General features: G+C 39.8%; 1 protein-coding gene across 1 annotated transcript in view; it reads left to right on the top strand.

The window, feature by feature from the left end:
* The window catches only part of SHC3 (SHC adaptor protein 3), a 142,913-nt gene extending 122,915 nt beyond the window's left edge, over window positions 1–19,998 (top strand). The window contains exon 12 of the mRNA XM_061199383.1: window positions 19,870–19,998. Coding sequence (XP_061055366.1) covers window positions 19,870–19,998 — 129 coding nt within the window. The remainder of the gene's footprint in view (window positions 1–19,869) is intronic.
* The last annotated feature ends 2,407 nt before the right edge of the window (window positions 19,999–22,405 follow it).

Genomic DNA, 22,405 nt, shown 5'->3' on the forward strand with positions numbered 1-22,405 from the left:
CCCACTGTGTACTGATTGTTCAAGACGAGGGCGCCTGGGGGTGCTGGAAATGTGGGTGACAAGAATCACTGTGGCAGGGCTTCTGAGCTCCTGCAGAGGTGCTGAGGCTACCGACCCTAGATAACAGCAGCTGGAAAGAAGCCGGCGAGTGGGTCTGTAGGAACAGCCTCAGATATGGAGTCTGGTGCACCTTTTTTTCTTTTCAACATCTTTCAGAATCATTTAGTCAGCCCTCTGTGTCTAAAATTATTCCCTGAGTCATTTATCATTGATTCATCACTTTGGCCTTGAAGGGCCAGCAAAGTGATGTGGGCCTTATGCTTGCATTTGAACAAGCTACTGCCGCACGTTGCTGGGTATTCCATGGGCTTCGTTAACGTGGTCTCAGGTTACGGCATGTTTGAGAGTGTGTACAGGGGCTTTTGAATTCCTAAACTCACCAAACCATGACAACCATCCAACATCCACATTTATTAGGTTTTTATTTTCTTCTCAGGGTAATTAAGAAAACAAAAAGCCCCCCCCCATCCCTCCACTTAATAAAGCCCTGTTGTTATTTTGAAATTCCCTTTGTACCAGTCAGTCTAGCCTGTGCTGCCGTAACAAATAAGGGACTCCCTTCTCCAACAATGAGAAACCTGACTCCCATTATTCTTAATGTTTTTCCCTATTTGATGAACTTCCTTGTATGTGGAAACCTTCCTCAGCAAGCCTGGATTTCGACTCCTCTGCCCAACTGTTCCCCACGTGGGTTCCCTCCTCACATGTTTTGACACCCACACTGCTCGATCCTCCTACATACACGCCCTCCCCCTCCTTGGCTGTGACTTCCATAGTGGGCTGCCCAACCTTCTCCTTGGCATGGATGCTTCTGACACCCTGTGCCAGTCCATCCATCCGTCCAGCCCTCAGGCACACCCACTCTGCCCGCACTCCGGGATGCCATTTGGGGCCATTGTGGCTACATGACCCCCACAGCACAGATACCTGTCTTCTTGGCATTTGGACTTTTTGTTCGCTTAGGAAGGAAAAGGAGAGGAAAGGAAGGGGAAGAGGAGCTTTGCAAAGTATTTCATAACAGATCCTGGGCCTCCTATCATTCCTACTATAACTACCTTAGCACACATCTCTACCAATAAGGACATTAAAACAACAACAACAACATATTGTTATAGCCAACAAAAACCAAAACTAATTACTAAACATACTCAAAATTTCCTGATTATCTCAAAGATATTCTTTTTATAGTAAGTTTATTGGAATCAGAATCCATAGATGGTCCACATCATGCATTTCATTATGTCTCTTAAGATTCTCACTCTGTAACAGCTTTCTTTCTGTTTCCCTCTACACCTTGATTTGTTTGACGAACTGGACGTTTGTCTGTAGAATTTCCCACGTTGTGATTTGGGTCCTTGCTTTCTTGTGGCATTATTTAACTTGTTTCTTGTCTCTTGTATTATTTATGAACTGGTAAACATAAAGATCTTTAAAAACAGCTCTGTTGGGACAGAATTTACATAATACACACTTGAAGTGTACAATTCTGTGGTTTTTAGTATATTCGCAGATACATGCATCCATCATCACCGTCCATTTTGGAATATTTTCATGCTGTACCATTTAGCTATCACCTCCCTATCCTCCCGTCTCGCAGCCCTAGGAACCACTCAGCTATTTTCTGTCTCTATAGATTATCCAATTCTGGACATACGTATGAATAGAATTATATAATATGTGGACTTTTGACTAACTTCTTTCACTTAACATAATGTTTTAAAGGCTTATCCATGCTGTAATATGTGTCAGCACTCCATTCCTTTTTATGGATGAATAATATTCCGTTTTTGGACATACCACATTTTATGATTAGTCTGTTGATGGGCACTTGGCTATTGTAAATAATGCAGCTATAAATGGTACGTACAAGTTTTTGCATGGACATATGTTTCGTTTCTCTTGGATATATATCTAGGAGTGGGATTGCTACGTCAAATGGTAACTATATAATTTGTCACTTGATGAAATGCCAGACGGTTTTCCAAAGCAGCTATACCATTTTACATTCCAACCAGCAGTGTATAAGGGTTCCAATTCCTCTATATCATCACCAACACTTGTTATTATCTGATTTTTTGATTCTAGACATACTAGTGGATGTAAAGTGGTATACCATTGTGGTTTTGATTTGCATTTTCCTTGATGACTAATGAGGTTGAGCATCTTTTCATGTGCTTATTGGCCATTTGTGTATCTTCTTTGGAGAAATGTCTATTCAGATCCTTTGCCTACTTTTTCTTCCTTTCCTTTTTTTTTCTCTTCACTTTTTATTGTGGTAAAATATATGTAATATAAAATTTACCATCTTAACCACTTTTTGAGTGTACAGTTCAATGATATTAAGTATGTTTATATAGTTATGCAACCACCACCACTATCCATCTCCAGAACTCTTCTCATCTTTCAAAACTGAAACTTTATACCTATTGGACAATAACTTCCCATTCCCACTCCCCAGTCCCTGGCATCCACCATTTTACTTTCTGTATCTATGATTTTGACTCCTCTAAGTATACCTCATATAAGTGGAATCATACAGTATTTGTCTTTTGTAATTGGTTTATTTCACTTAGCACAATGCCCTCAAGTTTCATCCACATTGTAGAATGTGTCAGAATTTCCTTCCTTTTTAAGGCTAAACAATATTCCATTATACGTATATATCACATTTTGCTCATCCATTCATCAGTGGATGGACATTTGTGTTGCTTCCATGTTTTAGCTATTGTGAAAAATGCTGCTATGAACATGGGTATGCAAATATCTCTTCCAGACCCCGCTTTCATTTTTTTTAGTATATATCCAGAGGTGGATTTACTGGATCATATGGTAATTCATTTGTAATATTTTCTTGAGAACCCATCATATTTTTTCCACAGTGGCTGCACCATTTTACATTCCCGCCAACAGTATACAAGGGTACCAATTTCTTCACATCCTCTCCAACACTTATTTTCTATTTTCTTGATAGTAGCCATCCTAATGGATGTGAGATGGTATTTCACTGTAGTTTTGATTTGCATTTCCCTAATGATCAGTTTTGTTGAGCATCTTTTTGTGTGCTTATTGGTTATTTATATATCTTCTTTAGATAAATGGCAGCTCAAGTTCTTTGTGCATTTTTTTAATTGAGTTGTTTGGGTTTTTTTATCGTTGAGTTTTAGGAGTTTTCTATATATTCTGGATATTAATTCCTTATTAAATACATGATCTACACATATTTTCTTCCATTCTGTGTTTGCCTTTTTATATTGTTGATAGTGTCTTTTGATACACAAACTTTTAAAATTTTCATGAAGTTTAATTTGTCTATTTTTCTTTGATTGGCTGTGCCTTTGGTGTCATATCTAAGACATCATTGCACGTTCAATGTCTTGAAACTTTTATCTTGCAACTTTATTCTTTGCATGTGGATATCCAGTTTTCCCAGTACCATTTGTTGAAAAGACTGTCCTTTCTCTAGTGAATGGTCTTAGCACCCTAGTAAAAAAACACTTGACCATATGTGTGGGGATTTGTTTCTGGGCTCTCTATTCTATTCCATTTGTCTAGATGCCTATCTTTATACCAGTACCATACTGTTTTGATTACTGTAGCTTTGTAGTGAGTTTTGAAATCAGGAACTGGGAGTCCTCTAACTTTGTTTTTTTTTTTCAAGATTGTTTTGGCTATTCATGTCCCTTGATATTCTATATGAATTTTAGAATGGAGTTTTCCATTTCTGCAAAAAAGGTCATTGGGTCTTTGATAGGGATTACATTGAACTTGCAGCTTGCTTTGTGTAGTATTGACATCTTAACAATATTAAGTCATCCAATTCATGAGCATGGAATGTCTTTCCACTTTTTAAAATATCTTCTTTAGTTTCTTTCAGCAGTGTTTTGCAGTCTTCATTGTACAAGTCTTTTCCCTCCTTGGCTAAGTTAATTCCCAAGTATTTTGTTCTTTTTGGTGTAATTGTAAATGGAATTGTGTTCTTATTTTCAGTTTTAGATTGTTCATTGTTAGTATATAGAAATGCAACTGATTTATGTGTGTCAACTTCATATCCTGCTACTTTGCTGAATTCATTTATTGATACTAACAATTTTTTTGTGTATGTGGAATCTTTAGGGTTTCTCCATGCAAGATCATATCGTCTGCAAACAGATAATTTTACTTCTTTCTTTCCAATTGGCTGCCTTTTATTTTTCTTCTTGCCTAATTACTCTGGCTAGAACTTCTATGTTGAATAGAACTGCTATGTTGAATAGGAGGTGAGAACAGCCATCCTTGCCTTGTTCCTGATCTTAGAGGAAAAGCTTTCAGTTTTTTTACCATTGAATATGATGTTTGCTATGGGATTTTCATGTATGGTTTGTACTATGTTGAAGAATTTTCCGTCTATGGAAGGATGTTAAATTTTGTCAAAGGTTTTCTGCATTATTTGAGATTATCATTTTTTTTCCCCCTTCATTCTGTTAATGTGATGTGCTTTCATAAGTTGAGTCATTCTTGCATTCCAGGAATAAATCTCACTTGGTCATAGTGTATCATCCTTTTAATATGCTGCTGAATTTGGTTTGCTAATATTTTGTTAAGGATTTTTACATCAGTGTTCCTGAGGGATGTTGGTCTGTAGTTTTCTTTTCCTGTAGTGTCCTTGTCTGGCTTTGGTATCAGGGTAATGCTGATAGAATGTATAGAATGAGTTAAGAAGTGTCCCCTTGTCTTTATTTTTTGGGAGAAATCTGAGAAGAATTGGTATGTGTTCCTCTTTAAATGTTTGGTAGAATTCACCAGTGAAGTCATCAAGTCTAGGGCTTTTCTTTGTTAGGAGATTTTTGATTACTGATTCAATCTTCTTACTAGTTATAAGTCTATTCATATTTTCTATTTCTTTGTGATTTAGTCTTGGTAGGTTTTGTGTTTCTAGGAATTTGTCTATTTCATCTAGGTTATCCAATTTGCATACTGTTGTTCATAGTACTATTTTATAATCCTTTTTATTCTGTAGAATCATTAATAATGTTGCCACTTCATATCTGATTTTAGTAATTTTGAAACTTCTTTCTTTTTTTCTTAGTCTAGCTAAATGTTTGTCAATTTTGTTGACCTTTTTGAAGAAACAGCTTTTGGTTTCATTGATTTTCTCTATTGTTTTTCTATTCTCAATCTCATTTATATCTACTCTAATCTTTATTATTTTCTTTCTTCTGCTTGCTTTGAGTTTACCTTGTTCTTTTTGTTTCTTAAGTTGTAAAGATAAGTTGTTGATTTGAGATCTTTCTTGTTTCTTAATGTAAATGCTTAAAACTATAAAAAATTTTTTTCTCTTATTGATATCCAGCTTCATCCTCTTGTGGTCAGAGAAGATACTTTGTATGATATCTATCTTTTAAAATCTATTGAAATTTAATCTGTGACCTAACATATGGTCTATCTAGGAAATTGTTCCATGTGCAATTGAGAAAAATGTATATTCTGATGTTAGAGTGTTGTGCATAGTCTGTTTGATATAGTTGGTGTATTGTGTTGTTCAAGTCCTCTATTTCCTTACTTATCATTATTGAGGGTGGAGTATTGAAGCCTTCAACTACTGTTGGAAAACTGTCCATTTCTCCCTTCAATTCTGTCAATTTTTGCTTCATATAATTTGATGGTCTATTATGAGATGTTTAAATGTATAACTGTTGTATCTTCTTGCTGTATTGAAACTTTTATTAGTATATGATGTCCTTCTTTGTCTCTTGCAAACTTTATTTAAAGTCTATTTTGTCTGATATTGGTATAGCTACCTCAGTCTCTTTTGCTTACTATTTGCATAGAATATATATTTCTATCCTTTCACTTTCAACGTGTTTGTGTCTTTGGATCTAAAATGAGTCTCTTGTAGATAGCTTTTAGTTGGATCTTAAAAAAATGTTTTTTAATCTATTATTCACATCTCTGTGTTTTGATTGGAGAATTCAGTCCATTTACATTTAAAGTAATTACTGATAAGAAGGGACTTCTGTAATTTTGCTCTCTGTGTTCTATATACCCTATAGCTTTTTTTCCCCTCTTATTTCCTACATCACTGTCTTCTTTTGTGTTTAGTTGATTTTTTTGTAGTGAAATGTCTTAATTCCCTTCTTATTTTCTTTAGTGTTTATTCTATCTCTATTTTCTTTGTAGTTACTATGGGGATTGTATTTAACATCTTAAAATTATAACATTCTAATTTGAACTTGTAGCATCTTAACTTCAATAGCATACAAAATCTCTGCTCCTTTACAGCTCTGTCCCCACTCCTTTCGGTTGCTGATGTTCCAAACATCTTTATACACTCTGTCTCCAAAAGCATAAACCAACATTTTAAATAATCTCTTTAATTATGTAGAAAACAAAATGTGAAGTTACAAACCAAAGTTACAATAATACTAGCTTTTATAATTGTCCATGATTTTACCTCTACTGTGATCTTTATTTCTTTATACAGCTTTGAGTTACTATCTAGTGTCTTTCATTTCAACCTGCAGGACTCTTTTTAGCATTTCTTGCTGGGAAAGCCTAGTGGAAATGAACTCCCTCAGCTTTTATCGGTGAATGTCTTAATTTCTCCTTCACTTTTGAAGGACAGTTTTGTTGGAAATAAGATTCTTAATTGATGAGTTCTTTTTCTTTTAGCTTTTAAATATATCAGCCAACTGCCTTTCTAGTCTCCAAAGTTTCTTTCTTTTTTTAAAAAATAAATTTATTTATTTATGTATTTTTGGCTGCTTTGGGTTTTTGTTGCTGCATGTGGGCTTTCTCTAGTTGCGGCGAGCAGGGGCTACTCTTCGTTGCAGCATGCGGGCTTCTCATTGCAGTCGCTTCTCTTGTTGCAGAGCATGGGCTGTAGGTGCACAGGCTCAGTAGTTGCAGCGTGTGGGCTCAGTAGTTGTGGCTCGCAGGCTCTAGAGCGTAGGCTCAGTAGTTGTGGTGCACAGGCTTTGTTGCTCTGCGGCATGTGGGATCTTCCTGGACCAGGGCTTGAACCCATGTCCCCTGCATTGGCAGGTGGATTCTTAACCACTGCGCCACCAGGGAAGTGCTCCAAAGTTTCTGATGAGCAATCTGCTGACAACCTTCTTGAAGATCTCTTGTATGTGACAAGTCACTTCTTTCTTGCTGCTTTCAAGATTCTCTCTTTGTCCTTGGCTTTGACAGTTTGATTACGATGTGTCTTGGTGTGGGTCTCTTTATATTCATCCTTATTAGAGTTCATTGAGCTTTTTGGACATTTATACTCATGTATTTAATCAAATTTGGGAAAATTTCTGTCATTATTTCTTCAAACACTCTGTCTTTCTCTTTTTTCTCTCTTCTCCCTCTAGCATTCTAGCAATGCATATGTTGATCTGTTTTATGGTATCCCACAGGTCTTTTAGGCTCTGTTCACTTTTCTTCAATCTGTTTTCCTTCTGTTCCTGGGACTCAAATATTTCAATTGTCCTATCTTCAAGCTCCCTGATTCATTCTTCTGTTTTGTGCTTTTCCACTCCAGAGTTTCATTTTCGTTCCTATTTAGGTTTTCTAAATAGGTTTTATTGATGTTTCTATTTTTTTCGTACATCATTTTCTTGACTTTCTCCACATCTCCATTTAGTTCTTTGAGCATCTTTAAGACACCTTCAAGTTATTTTAAAGTCTTTTTCATGAATATTTATCCCTCTGTTTTTTCTAAGAGTTTCATAGCATTAGCTTTTCCATTTAGGCTTTTGGTCCATTTTGAGGTAATTTGTATATTTGGGGTGAGGTAATGTTTCGATTTCATTATTTTACAGGCGGATATCCAGTTTTCTCAGCATCATTTGTTGAAAAGACTATTCTTTCCCCCATTGAATACGTTTGGCATTGCTGAAAACCGATTGACCGTATATGTGTGGGTGTATTTCTGGATCTCAATTCCATTCTGTTGATCTCTATGTCTACCTTTGTGGCAGTACCACATTGTCTTGATTACTGTTGCTTAGTAGTAAGTTTTTAAGCCAAAGATAGTGAGTCCTCTGACTTTGTTCTTTTTCAGGATCGTTTTAGATATTCAGGGAACCTCACAATTTTATATACATTTTAGAAACAGCTTGTCAATTTTTACAAAGAAGTCAGATGGGGTTCTTATAGGAATTGTGTTGAATGTATAGATCAATTGGGGGATAGAGAGTATTGCCATCTTAACAATGTTGTCTTCTGTCCATGAACATGGGATGTTTTTCCACTTATTTAGATCATCTTTAATTTCTTTTGACAATTTTTTTTTTAGTTTTCAGAGTGTAAGTTTTCCACTTACTTTGTTAAATTTATTCCTCTCTATATATTTGTTTCTTGAATGTACTCATGAATGCAATTGTTTTCTCAATTTTACTCTCATTCTGTTCTTTGCAAGTATATAATTACAATTAATTGTTTGTATTAATCTTGTATTCTGCAAACTTGCTGAACTCATTTATTAGTTCTAATAGTATTTTTTAGTGATTCCTTAGTGTTTTCTATATATAAGATCATATTATCTGTGAATAGAGATAGTTAACTTCTTTCAAATCTGGATGCATTTTATTTCTTTTTATTAACTATTTGCCCTGGCTAGAACATCCAGTAGAATAATAGAAGTGGCAACAGTGGTCGTCTTTATCTTTTCACTTATCTTAAGGGAAAGCATCCAGTCTTTCACCATTAAGTATGATGTTGTGAGTTTTTTGTGGATGTCCTTTATCAGGTTAAGTAAATTTCCTTCTACTTTTTTGAGTATTTTTTAACATGAAAAAGTGTTGGATTTTGTCAAATGCTCTTTATGTGCCTATTGAAATAATTATGTGATTTTTGTTTTTTATTCTATTGATATGTTCAACTCCATCAATCGGTTTTCAGATGTTAAACCAACCTTGCATTCCTGGAATAAATTCCACTTGGTCATGGTGTATAATTCTTTTTATACGTTTCTGGATTTGGTTTGCCATTATTTTTTGTTGAGGATTTTTTGCATCCATATTCATAAGAGATATTAGTCTGTAGTTCTCTTTTCTCGTAGTTTCTTTGTCTGGTTTTGGTATCAGGGTACTACTGGCCTCATTGATTGAATTTGGAACTATTCCCTCATCTTCTATTTTTTGGAAGAAATTCCAAAGAATTTATATTAATTCTTCTTTAAACATTTGATAGAATTCAGCAGTGAAGCTATCTGGTCCTGGGCTTTTCTTTTGGGGTACTTCTGTTTACTGATTAATATCTTCACTTGTTATAAGTGTATTCAGATTCTGTATTTCTTCTTGAGTCAGTTTCGATAGTTTGTGTCTTTCTAAAAATTTGTCCATTTCACCTAATATCAAATTGGTTGGCATAAAATTTTCCATGGTATTCTTTTATAATCTTTTTTATTTCTATAATGTGGGGAAGATGTTCCCCTTTTCATTTCTAAGTATAGTAGTTTGAGTCTTCTTTGTTTTTTAATTTGGTCAATTTAGCTAAAGGTTTGTCAAGTTTGTTGACATTTTCAAAGAACAAGCTTTTGGTTTCATTGATTTTTTCTATTGTTTTTCCATTCTCCATTTTGTTTATCTCTGCTTTAATCTTTATGATTTTCTTTCTTCTGCTTGCCTTAAGTTTAGTATGCTCTTCTTTTTTTCAGTGTCTTTAGGTGAGGGGTTATGTTATTGATTTGAGATTTTTTTCTTTCTTAATATAGACATTTACAGCTATAAATTTCTTAAGTATAGCTGTATCTCATAAGTTTGGTCTGTTGTGTCTTCATTTCCATTTATTTTAAGTATTTTCTTATTTCCCTCCTGATAACTCTTTGACTCATTGATTATGTAGGAGTTTGTTTTTGAATTTCTATGTATTTGTAATTTTATGAATTTTTTTCCTGCTGTTGATTCCCAGTTTCATTCCATTTTGGTCAGAGAATGTATCCCCTTAGTGTGACATTATTGTTATACATATCAAATCTATTATATTAATGTTACAGACTTAACAATGCATTGTTATATTACCTTAACCTCTGAAATTATTTCCCTAGCCTAATGTAGCTTTGCTCTGCCCACCTCCTTTGTACTGTTATTGGCAAATATGTTATACATATATTACATTTCTATGTTAGGCCCAACATTACATTATATTCATATTATTTTATACAATTACTTTTAAATAAGTTAATCTTGAAGTTTCTAATTGCCTTCTTCTTGAGAGAAGAGACCTAAGTTTTCCTCACCATGTCATTACTATTATCCAGCTCATTCCATCTATTTTTGGAACATGCATGAAGACAGTCTGATTTTCTGTTCTAATGTGGACTAATAGATTTCTAAAGCAAACCCATTATTCTAAGGACATAGTCTCATTGGAGTCCTGGGTGAGTTTCAGCCTGTTGTGTATACTATATCTTCCTCTTTTGTGGTTTTCACTCACTTTCATTGGAGTTCTTCCTCAAAACAGGTGCATGGGCATGAACTTTCTCATTCCTACATGTCTGAAAATATATTTTGAAGTCACTTTGATTCACCTTATGGTTGGCTGTAGCATGGCTGCTCTGATTCTTAATCTTTCGTGGATTACTTTTTCTTTACCAACTAGACATTTTTAGTTTTTTCTTTACCTTCTGCAATGATGTGGTCATGAATCTGTGTGTACCTTTTCTTATTCATTTTCCCAGAGATGTGATGAACCCTTTCCATCTGAAAATTTTTGTTTTTTCTTCGGTCAGAGCAATTTCCTTATATTATTTCTTTGATAATTTCTTGCCTTATTTATTCTTTCCCCTTAGAACACCTGGTTGAGGGGATGGATCTCTTGGATTGATCTTCTGTCTCTTCTTTCCTGCAAGTTTCCAGTTCTTTGAAAATTTGCTCTATGTTCTGAAAGCTTTCCTTGATGATCTTCCAAACTTAATATATGTATAATTTTACAAATAGTATATTTAATTTCTAAAGGAAAATTTGTTATCTTCTGATTGTTTTATTTTTTTGTGCATCTTGTTCTTTTTAATGGTTAAAAAGAAGAAGAACATTTTTACTTTTTGGTGTTATTAATATGAGTTGTTTTAAATATTTTGTCTATTTTCCAACTTAACTTCTGGGGTCAGGTGTTTGTTTGCTTATCATGATTTTTCTTTTCATGGTACTGACATTCTTAAGATGCCCAGTACCTTTCCTTGCCATATATAAGAACAAGAGACTGGATTGATTTTCCTGGGATGGGTCTCCTCTGTTGTAATACATTTAGGTATCTTTCCCTCTAGTCTTTCCTGGAATTAGCATTGAAGACTGACTGAGATTATGTGTGTGTGGTGGGTGAGGCATGGGGTAGGAATATTTTGGAAGGGATTAGGTGAAGGGGAGCTGTTGTATGACAGATTAGTGGACTGTAGTGTGAGAAGGAGAGGAGGGGGCTTGGACTTTTACTCTGGGTACCTCCCAGGAGCGTTTTACTTGGAATCACCTTTACCCTCCTATAGCCTTAATTTCCCCCAGACATCTTATTTAATTTCTTTGGATAAACATTCTCTGGCTTCTTCCCTGAAGGCAAAATACTAGTTTGGCTATAAGGAGGCAAAGGGGAAGGAGGGGGTGGTGGAGCTGCTGGCTCAGTTACTCTGGAGCATTCTCCAGGCAGCCTAACTGCTCTCCCTCCCACCATTGCTCCTCTCTCTCCTCAGCTGCAGGATCTGCCCTCCCCCCTACATTCTAGGCTACCCTCCTCCTCACTCTTTTATTTCAACAGGTTTCCTCTTTTCTGCTAGCCTACAGTGTGCTGAGGTTACAGTATCCACTGGCAATCCACCTCCTTCTCTTTTGTTTTAGAAGTTTATTCCTCTACTGTCATTTCACTGGGGTTGGCGAAGATGGGATAAGACAACACTTATACTCAGCCTTACATTTTAAATTAGAATTCCTTTACTCATGCCTTTCCTGTAAAAAGAGAATCATTTAATGATGTAAAACATCATCTATTTACCCATCTCTATTTCTATCAACAATTACAAAATTAAAGAAGTAAAAACACATAGGTACATTTTAGGATCTTCCCCACTCAATATTTGGTAAGGGACCTTCCCTCCTTTTTTCTGTAAATACACCAGCGCCCTAGGGGAGCTTGGAGCTAATGTGTCCACAACATTTCTGTGCTTCTCTGGTATGGCTCTGAAGAAACCCTGATTGGTGACCATTTCTTATGAATTTCCCTTTTGGATACTGTGGTCAGCCTTCTACCTTTTTTCTCTTCTATTATCAGAAACAGACTTTGCTGACTTTTGGGCAAAATTGGGGATGATTGAGGCTCCTTAGTACCTTGGAACTGGAAAAGGAAGGGACATTACACCTAGAAGGAACCAGGGCCAGGGAACCCAAAATAGTCCCCCTCACCCTGGATGTGGCTGGTCAGGGAAACCATGGGGGTAGGAGGGGGAGATTGGAAGATGTCCAGGATCCCAGCTGTGCAGGGATTCATGATCGGGCTTACAACTTGGATGGAAAATGAGTGTTCATGTGGAGCAAGGCATCGATTGGAAAATGTAAGCAATTGGCATGCAAGATTCCAAGTACGACTCTTGGCATTGCAGCCCCGGGGGCTGATGTGGAGCCAGCACTGTGGCCATTGGGTTTAGGAGGGACCTGGACTGCACCTTAATTTCAAGTCTGGAAGAGGCCAGGCAATGTGGCCAGGGTGGGTCTACATCCTATCTGTGTTAGGTTGCATTCAGGCATGAACTTTTGGGGGTGGGAGGATCTCCCAGTGGATCCAGCCAAAGCTGAGACAGTAGACAGAGGGCTGCAGGTCTGTATGTGCAACTGTTCCTGTGGAATCAGAGTTTTCATCAGGAGACATCTTCAACTGACAGCTTTGCCTGTTCTAGTGCCACCCTTTGGACGGGGCTGAATGTAATCATTTTGTCATCGATTGAGTGTACTCCTTAAGGCATGATTTTTTTTTTTTTTTGGCCGCACCACGTGGCTTGTGAGATCTCAGTTCCCAAACCAGGGATTGAACCTGGGCCGTGGCAGTGAAAGCCTGGAATCCTAACCACTAGGGCCCCAGGGAACTCCCTTAATGTACCATTTTTAAATGCACCATTTCTAAATGCCTACAGAGCAACTCCACATAAACGTTCTAGGCAACTTGAGCCCACCACGTCTAAAGAGGAAGGTATCATCCCATCGCTCCCAACTCCTCACCCCAGCTGCCCCCTGGATGCCTTCCCATGGCTTGCCCAGTCAGCAAGCCTCTGCCACCAGCACCTCCCTCTCACACTCCACATTCTCTGACTGACCAATCCCCTAAATATCTCTGAAAGGGTCCCTCTCTCCCTGGATTGTCAGTGCATTTCCCCTCACCCTTCACTGCCAGCAGGAGGCTCCGCTAATGTCATTCCCTGCTCTAAATCTCTCCAGGATGGCCGTTGACTTTAGGGTAAGTTTAAACTGCTCAGTATGGTATGAAAAACAGGAACAGCAAACATTTACTGAGCACGTCCTAGGGGCCCTGCACTGTGTGAAATTCTTCACGCACATTAATCAGTTACTTCTGAAGAGAATCCTATGAAGTAGGACTATTATGATAACCACTCTACATGGAAATGAAGACTCAGAGAGGTCAGTAACTTGCCCTAAAGGGCACCATTAGGAGGTGGCAGGTGGGGAGGTGAACCCAGGTGCTTGAAACTGGCTTCTTGTCACTACACCAGACGGTTATCTTGGGGGTTGGGGGGGAGGTCCAATGGTGGTTCACAAAGCACACAGGATGCTGCTTGGCACCCAGCTGGGTGACGAAGGAAAACGCTGGGGTCTGGCTGGTTTACATCTCAGTGGAGCATCTTGAGAATGTCCCATCATTTCTGTTTTGATACTGGGTGGTTGGAGGGGCTGAATGAACAGGGCAGGTACTGTCACGTTCCTGTCAACAATGCAATTAGACCAACAGAGCTTCGAGCTGTACTCTTCTCGCCCAGTGGTTCTCAGAGTGTGGTCCCCTGTCCACTGGAACCTGCTAGAAATGCAAATTCTCAGGCTCCACCTGCTGAGCCAGAATCTCTTGGGGTGGGGGTGTCAGGCAGTCTGTGCTTCCAGAAGACACCAGGGGCTTTTGATGCTGCTCGAACTGAGAAACACAGTCTAGTGAATGCATCCTTCCTGGCCTGTACATTTTGGGGCCTCTGCCTGGGGCTTTGTGTCACAGGGTTGCTTCATGGCTAAGAAGAAAATGTTTGGGGAGGGCAACACCAGATAATATTGAAGGAAGCTTCCAGCTCTCAGTTCAATTTCTTCGCCATTGTGTTCTGCCAGCCACTAGAGGGAGCAAAAGGCACACAGCTTCTATCCTGGGAAAGGGATGGCTGAGCCTCACCTGTAAGGACACAGGTGAGTGTCCAACCTCCGCTGCTCAGCGGTCCAGGCAGGCTTGCAGGAGAGTCTGCTGTCCACGCTACTCTGTGCTTCTTCTCTTCCTAGTTTGCTCTGCGTTCACAGATTTTCACAAAGTTATCAGGTTAGCTTTGTGGGATGGCTCTGTCCTCCCTGAGTCTGCATTCTGGGCCCATGGTTCTCCCCCGCCAAAGTGCATTTGGCATGGTCTCTGGTGGTGGGCGCTGCAGGGTCAGACAGCTTGGGGATGCATTGAGTGCCCCAGCCTTCCTCCTTTAAGCTGGAATTAGGACTTTTTTGGTGCTTTCTTGAGCAGTGCCTTATCAGCTGGCACCTTGGAAGCCTCACAGAGGTGAGCACTTAGAACTAGCAGGGCACCGGAGGATCTTCCTGGGATGAAAGTTGTGCATTTAGAGAGACTACAATTCTATCCATCTACAGAGCTCCTAAAAAATCATTTTTAAGGTAGAATTTGCTGTGCTAGTTGATACAAACAACAAAGAATTATTACACTCTATGTCTTCTTTGGAAAAATGTCCATTCAGGTCCTTTGACCATTTTTAATCAGGTTTTTTTTTTTTTTTTATGTTGAGTTGTGTGAGTTCTTTGTATATTTTGGATATTAACCCTGTATTGGGTTTATTATTTGCAAATATCTTCTCCCATTCTATAGGTGGCCTTTTTTTGTTGTTGATAGTTCCCTTCACTGTACAAAAGCTTTTTAGTTCGATGTAATCTCATTTGTTCATTTTTCTTACATTTCCCTTGCCTGAGGAGATGTCCAAAAAACTATTGCTAAAACCGATGTCAGAGAGTGTCTGCCTAGGTCTTCTTCTAGAATTTTTATGGTTTCGGGTCTTTTACATTTAAGTCTTTAATCCATTTTATTTCTGTATATGGTGTGAGAGAGTATTCTAGTTTGATTCTTTTGTATGTCCAGTTTTCCCAACACTGTTTATTGAAGAGGCTGTTTTTCCCCATTATATATTCTTGATTTGGCCCATTTTTAAGTCTGGTTGTTTATTTTCTTACTGTTGGTTTTAAGAGTTCTTTGTATAATAGAATATTGTATTGGATAATAGTCCAAAATTATTATTTTATTTTTGTTATTTATTGTTATTATATATTATTTTATTTATTAGATATGTCTCTTGCAAATATTTTCTTCCCATCTGTGGCATGTCTTCTCATTCTCTTGACAGTGTCACGTGAAGGGCAGAAGTTTTTAATTTTAATGAAATCCAGCTTCTCATTTCCTTCTTTCATGGATCATGCCTTTGATATCATAAATAAAAAGTCATCACCAAACCCACAGTCATTTAGGTTTTCTCTTATGTTATCTTGTAAGAGTTTTATAGTTTTGCATTTTACATTTAAGTTTATCATCCATTTTGAGTCAATTTTTGTGAATAGTGTAAGGTTTGTGCCTAGGTTCAGTTTTTTGCCTGTGGTTGTCTAGCACGATTTGTTGTTCTAGCACCATTTGTTGAAAAGACAATATTTACTCCATTGTATTGCCTTTGCTTCTTTGTCAAAGATCAGTTGTCTATATTTGTGTGGGTCTATTTCTGGGCTCTCTATTCTGTTCCATTGATCTATTTGTTGATTCTTTCACTAATACCACACTATCTTGATTACTGAAGCTTTATAGTAAAACTTGAAGTTGAGTATTATCAGTCCTCCAACTTTATTCTTCTCCTTTGATATTGTGTTGGTTACACTTGGTCTTTTGCTTTTCCATATAAACTTTAGAATAAGTTTGTCAATATACACAATATCTTGCTGAGATTTTGATTGGGACTGCACTGAATCTATAGATCAAGTTGGGAAGAACTGACATCTTGACAATATTAAGTCTTTCTACCCATGAATACCGAATATATCTTCATTTATTTGGTTTTTAAAACTTTCTTTCATTATAATTTTGTAGCTTTCCTCATATAATTGTTTATATATTTTGTTAGATTTATAACTAAGTATTTCATTTTGGGAATGCTAATATACTGGGTTGGCCAAAAAGTTTGTTCGGGCTTTTCCATAAGATGTTTTGGGAAAAACCCAAACAAACTTTTTGGCCAACCCAATAAATAGTATTATGTTTTTAATTTCAAATTCAACTTGTTCATTGCTTGTACATCGGAAAGCAACTGACTTTTGTATAGTAACCTCTTATCCTGCAATCTTGCTACAATCACTTATTAGTTCCAAGAATGTTTGGTTGTTTGTTTGTTTTTGGTTGTTGTTGCTGTTGATTTTTTTGGATTTTATTCATAGACAATCATATCATCTGTGAGCAAAGACAGTTTTATTTCTTCCTTTCCAATCAGCATACATTTTATTTCCTTTTCTTGACTTATTGCATTAGCTGGGACTTCCACTATGATGTTGAAAAGGGGTAATGAGATGGGACATCCTTGCCTTGTTCCTGGTCTTAGTGGGAAAGCTTCAAGTTAGTTATAATATTCCTTTATTATCCTTTTAATGCCCATGAGATCTGTAGTGATGACCCTTCTTTCACTTCTGATATTAGTAATTTGTGTCTTCTTTTGTTTTTTCTTACTTAGCCTGGTTAGAGGCTTAATGATTTTATTTATCTTTTCAAAGAACTAGCTTTGGGAATCATTGATTTTCTGTATTGATTTCCTATTTCAATTTCATTGATTTCTGCTCTAATTTTTATTATTTCTTTCTCTTTACTTAATTTGACCTTAACTTGCTTTTCCTTCTCTAGTTTCCTAAATTGGAAGCTTAGATTATTGATTTCAGATTTTTCTTCTTTTTCAATATATGCATATTGAAATAAAACAAAGGCTTTCATCCTCACTTTTATATGCTTTTTGCTATGCAAAGCCTAACATAGTTTTCTGGGGTTAACATTCATGTGTCATCACTGTAGCAGAATCCCTTTATGTATCTGGAGAAGTTTGTCCTAGGTTTGTCTGGGCTGCTGGGCTTTTTAAATCAGCCATTGGCATTTCCAGCACATGGCAGGTGAGTCCACACAGATGGCTCTGTGGGCTGCAAGTTCTCTGGGCAGGAGCCAGATCAGAGTTTCAGCAAGTATTTATGGGAGTGAAGTAAACTGCCTATTTCTTTATATGGCTTACTCTTCTGTGTGCTTACATGTGTGCTTACATGTGTGCATGTTTATACTGGCCAGCCTATATACTACAAAAACACTGACCAGTGGTCCTCAGCTTGGCAGCATGTTGGAATCATGGAGGGAACATAAAACACGCTAGTGCCCAGGCCCCATCCCAAGCTCCTGGTGGAGTTGGCCTGAGCATGGGGTTACTGAGAGCAACTCAGGTGATGCCAACATGAGCCCAGGTTTAGACCACTGTCCCAGACACTTCCCCATCATAAATCCTTCTTCATCTGTCTCTATTGCCCCAGAACATAAATGAGTGTTAATCATTAAGAAGTGGGAATAAGGAGTCAATGATGTAAAGGCAACACCCCGATAATACTAGGCTCAAGCTGAGCTCCTGGGTGCCTTCAGCATCCAAGGAAGGGGCCTGTTGTGTTACCCAGGGTGTCTTTCTGGGTGGGGAATTTTTTTCTGAATGTGCCCATCAGATTACACCCTTACTGAGGTTTAATGCCAAAGAGTCAGGGGACCCCATGGCCTGGGAAGTTTCTTCCCCTTCAGTGCTTACAGAGGTGGGTAGGGAGGAGCCTCACATCAGAGTTGGAACCCAGGAGAGGACAGCATCCTAATTTTAAAAACGTTTAAAGCCCAGGGCAGATGGCCTGGGCAGGGGCTTCTGATATGCACACCTGGAGCATAGATTTAGAGAGAGAATGAGATATGGGACTGAAGGCCCAGAGATGGACATCCCATTGGTGGGTTGATGGAGGGGGAGAAACACGCGTGGCCACATTAGGGAAGGAGAGTGAGATTAAGAACTTGGAGAAGGATGGATGGACCTAGAGATTGTCATATTGAGTGAAGTAATTCAGACAGAGAAAGACAAATATCTTATGATATCCCTTATATGTGGAATCTAAAAAGTGTTACAAATAACTTATTTACAAAACAGAAATAGAGTCACAGATGTAGAAAACAAATTTATGGTTACCAGGAGGGAAAGGGGGGGAGGGATAAATTGGGAGATTGGGATTGGCATATGCACACTATTATATATAAAATAGATAACTAATAAGAACCTACTGTATAACACAGGGAACTCTACTCAGTACTCTGTAATGACCTATATGGGAAAAGAATCTAAAGAAAAGTGGATATATGTTTATGTATAACTGACTCATAATGCTGTACAGCAGAAACTAACACAACATTTTAAATCAACTATACTCCAATAAAATTAAGAAAAAAAGAACTTGGGGAAAGAATATTGGGACAAGTAAGTGAGGAGAATAGATGTGCCTTCAGATCCTTGAGGGAGGGATGGGAGAAGCTGGTTGTTCCAAGGGAGGGATGGGTCCCAGCAATGAGGCTGGAGAGAGAGGTTGGGGTACCCAGGCATCCCAGACCCATTGTGAGGGCCATCAATGGGCCTGGAGCACAAGGGGGTACAGCCAGGTGCCTGCCCCCTGCCCCATCTCCGTTCCCTCTCAAAGAATCAGTCCCCCGGGGCTGCATCCAGAGCACGCTGGGAGACTGCTCCTGGCCAGAACTCATACTGCCTCCTTCTAGTGTGGTCTATACAGTGAGTGTACCGGCTCAGGATGGGGGGACTGATGGCCCCCAGGGACCAGAGCACAGGGCCATTGTGCAGCGGGAAGAGGCAAAGCGCCACCCAGCACCCTCACCCCATCTCAGGCCTTCATCTATTCAGGAGAAGTTCATGGACAGGCACCCTACTAAGCTTTAGAACTGAGTGACCAGAAGCGTGCAGCACTGCCCCTCCATCCCAGCAAGGGTCACCCTCCAGTGGGAACTTGGAGCCCCTCCTCACAGCTGTGGGCTCCTTCCTGGCAGGTGCGCAGGATGCTGACAGCTGGCCTGCGGAGGGGTGGTAAGGAAGGACGGGGGCCTGAAGGTGCTGACCTGGAGGCTGACCTAGGTTCCCAGGTGGAAGAAGCGGTCTGGGCCAGTACCGCCGGGCAAAGGCCTGCAGGTGGCAGGGGCAGGGGAGCCTGCAGACACCACTGGGTGGTGCAGGACAGAGGTTTCTGGGATGGATCCCATGAGGGCAGGAGGGGAGCCAGAGAGAGGAGGCTGTTGGGAGGCAGAGGATCACCACGGCCCCTGGTTGCTAAAGGCGGGGGAGGCCATGGCTCAGTCCCAGAGGGGTGGACAGATGAACTGACTGAATTTACTGGCCAGTGACAGGGACCAGGGACTTAGCAGACACCACCTCTGAAAGCACAGGGAAACCCTGGGTCCCTAAGGAGGCTGCCTCTCCAGTTCTGACTCCCAGTGGGGGGGGGGGGGGTGTCCTCTTTCCTTTGCCTGTGGGTGGCGCTAACCTTCCCTCCGCACCCCTCACAGATCCGGACGAAGGACAGGATCTTTGACAGTATCAACCACCTCATCAACCACCACCTGGAGAACAGCCTGCCCATCGTCTCTGCCGGGAGTGAGCTCTGCCTTCAGCAGCCGGTGGAGAGGAACCCGTGACCTGCCAGCTGCCCCGTCCCAACCCTGCACCTGCAGTCAGGAGGGCTCAGTTCTTCCCGGTAGATGGGTATTGGGCCATGGGAACTCAAGCATCTGCCCACTGGCTCAGAGCTTTGTTCAACAGCCCCAGGAGGAAGGCCTCCCTAAAGTGCAAGTTTCATAAACTTGTTCCGAATTCTCATGTGCATACTAAAGGTGTACATACCTATACATCCTGTACAAATTATCCCTCTATATTTATATTTTTTAAGACTAAGAAAGATGTAAGACTAATGTTCTGTGCTGTATGTTTTTAATGAAAACAAAGTTTGACTGTAGTTGTCCGGGCAAAATGTTAATTCAGCTGACCCATTCCACTGGGAAAGTCCACTGGGAAGGTGTTACCTACTAAGCACAATACAGGGAATAGAAGCTGCAGGAGGGTCGGTAATAAACACCTGGGATCGTAATAGAATAAGGCAAGATGCTGTCTATGCTCTGCACGTAAAGCCCTGTGAAGTGCGGGTCCTCATGGCTGTCCCTCCTCCTTGGCGACGCCTCCCAGGCTGCCTGTGTCACACCTGTGTGCACGGGGTTTCCAGCACCAGAGATTAGGGCTGCTGCACTGAAGAGGAGGCGTTACTCCAGCTGTTTCAGGTAGCGCTGAGCACAGGAATGCCGTCTCCCATGACCCTGGTTGTCCAGGGGTTCTTGGGGATCCACTTTGCTGCCAAATAGGGCACAAAATAAGCCTCACTGATCAAGATCTTGACAGGTAAATGCTTCCTTTGTTTTTATCTGTATAAGGACAAAATGAGGATGTGTGGAGGGGTAGTTGGGGGTTTGTACATCCTCTTAGCCAACGGGCTGCTGCAGTACCTGCTAGTAAAACCCTGCCCCCTTTATATTCAGTAGAGGAAGAAGCATGTGTACGATCTGTGCGGAAGACAGGTGCAAACACATGTGTTCAGAGTTCCTGCCTGGAGACATTCCATCAGCTGTGGCTGATTCAGGTTTGCCTGAAGCTCAGGACCAGGCTCAAGAGCTTTGGGAATTAGTTTGAGGTCCCACTTCTGGAGAGATTGGTGGGTAAAGTGGCTGGTTTGTCTCTACAATGGTTTCCCAATTGCTCCATGAAAAGGGCTTGTGTCCTGGGCAGTGTTTTGTCCCAGCTCCTTCCTTTGGGATCAAACACTGATTTCCTACTGGGTTGTTTGGTGTTAGGAAGTCGACAGTGTTTCTAACTTTTAAAAAATGTTTGGCTTGAGATTACCATATGATTTAACAGGTGTTGTCTTTTAAAAGATGGAAGGATTCACTCATTCGTTGGCACCTTCTCACTTGTGCTGCAATGTTGGCTCTTGTCCCAGTGAAATCCATCGCGGGCAGCACCCCCTTCATCAGTGCAACGGAAGGACGCTCTGCACACACTTAGCATTGGAGAGTAATAAGTTTGATGCTTCCAGAATGTGGAGTTAATGGTAGATTTTAAAAATTCTAATGAGCGCTAATTCCACAAAGTTCTAATGCTACGTGTGTGAACCCTGTTTCTACTTTTAGAGGGTGTGTGTGGCCAGGATGGGAGGATGGGGCAGACCTGATGGCTGAGGATGGCTTGGGGCAGGTCCAAGGATTCATGTTAGCCTTCTGTGGAGTTTTTACCCTTTGAAGGTCCAATGAACCCAAGCTGACAGTGGCTTCAATCTTCTAGAATGTTCTGCAGTGAATTGGAACTTTATGGGGAGTCTGGCACTAATCTAGACTGCCCTGCCTCTTCCTAGAATGGTCTGTTTTCAGGTGCAGTACAGATACCCTGCTGCAAGTTATCCAAAAGCAGTAGGGCCTGAACAGGGATGCCGGGCAGCAGCTAGGTCGGGCTCTTCCCCTGTGACGATGTAGACTTTGGGGTGACTGTGAGAATTGCCCTGCACTCTGTCTCCTTGAGGCCTGCAGCCCTGCAGACGTATACATAAAAATCCGACCTCTGTGGGGATGCATGATCCTTCTCTGTGTGCGAGTGTACACACATATAAAAATGGATCAAATGACTTCTTTCAACAGACTTGCACACCCCCCTGCATAAGGCCAAAATGCTCATGTTAAGGGTAAAGGAAAGTAGGAAACAAGAGTTAAGAACTGAGAGCCCCTGAACATTTGATCTGTTTTGTTTTTCTCTTGGGAGTATAAGAAATGGTAATCTGAAGGTTTAGTAGCTCTCTGCTCTGAAGTTAGTGTTTATCTCAATGGTGATAAGCAATATATGTTTTTTTGCATGAGAATCAATTTAGAAAATTAAAAGTAATGGGGGATCAAATAATGTTTCAATATTCATTCAAAATATGTATTTTTAAGCTCAGGTTTTAAGATCGCTTCCCACAGAACAGTGCTAGTGGGACATAACTGGCACTCCTTTGTAGCCATTGGAGCA

This window comes from Eubalaena glacialis, chromosome 9, assembly GCF_028564815.1.
Source record: "Eubalaena glacialis isolate mEubGla1 chromosome 9, mEubGla1.1.hap2.+ XY, whole genome shotgun sequence".
Taxonomy (NCBI): domain Eukaryota; kingdom Metazoa; phylum Chordata; class Mammalia; order Artiodactyla; family Balaenidae; genus Eubalaena; species Eubalaena glacialis.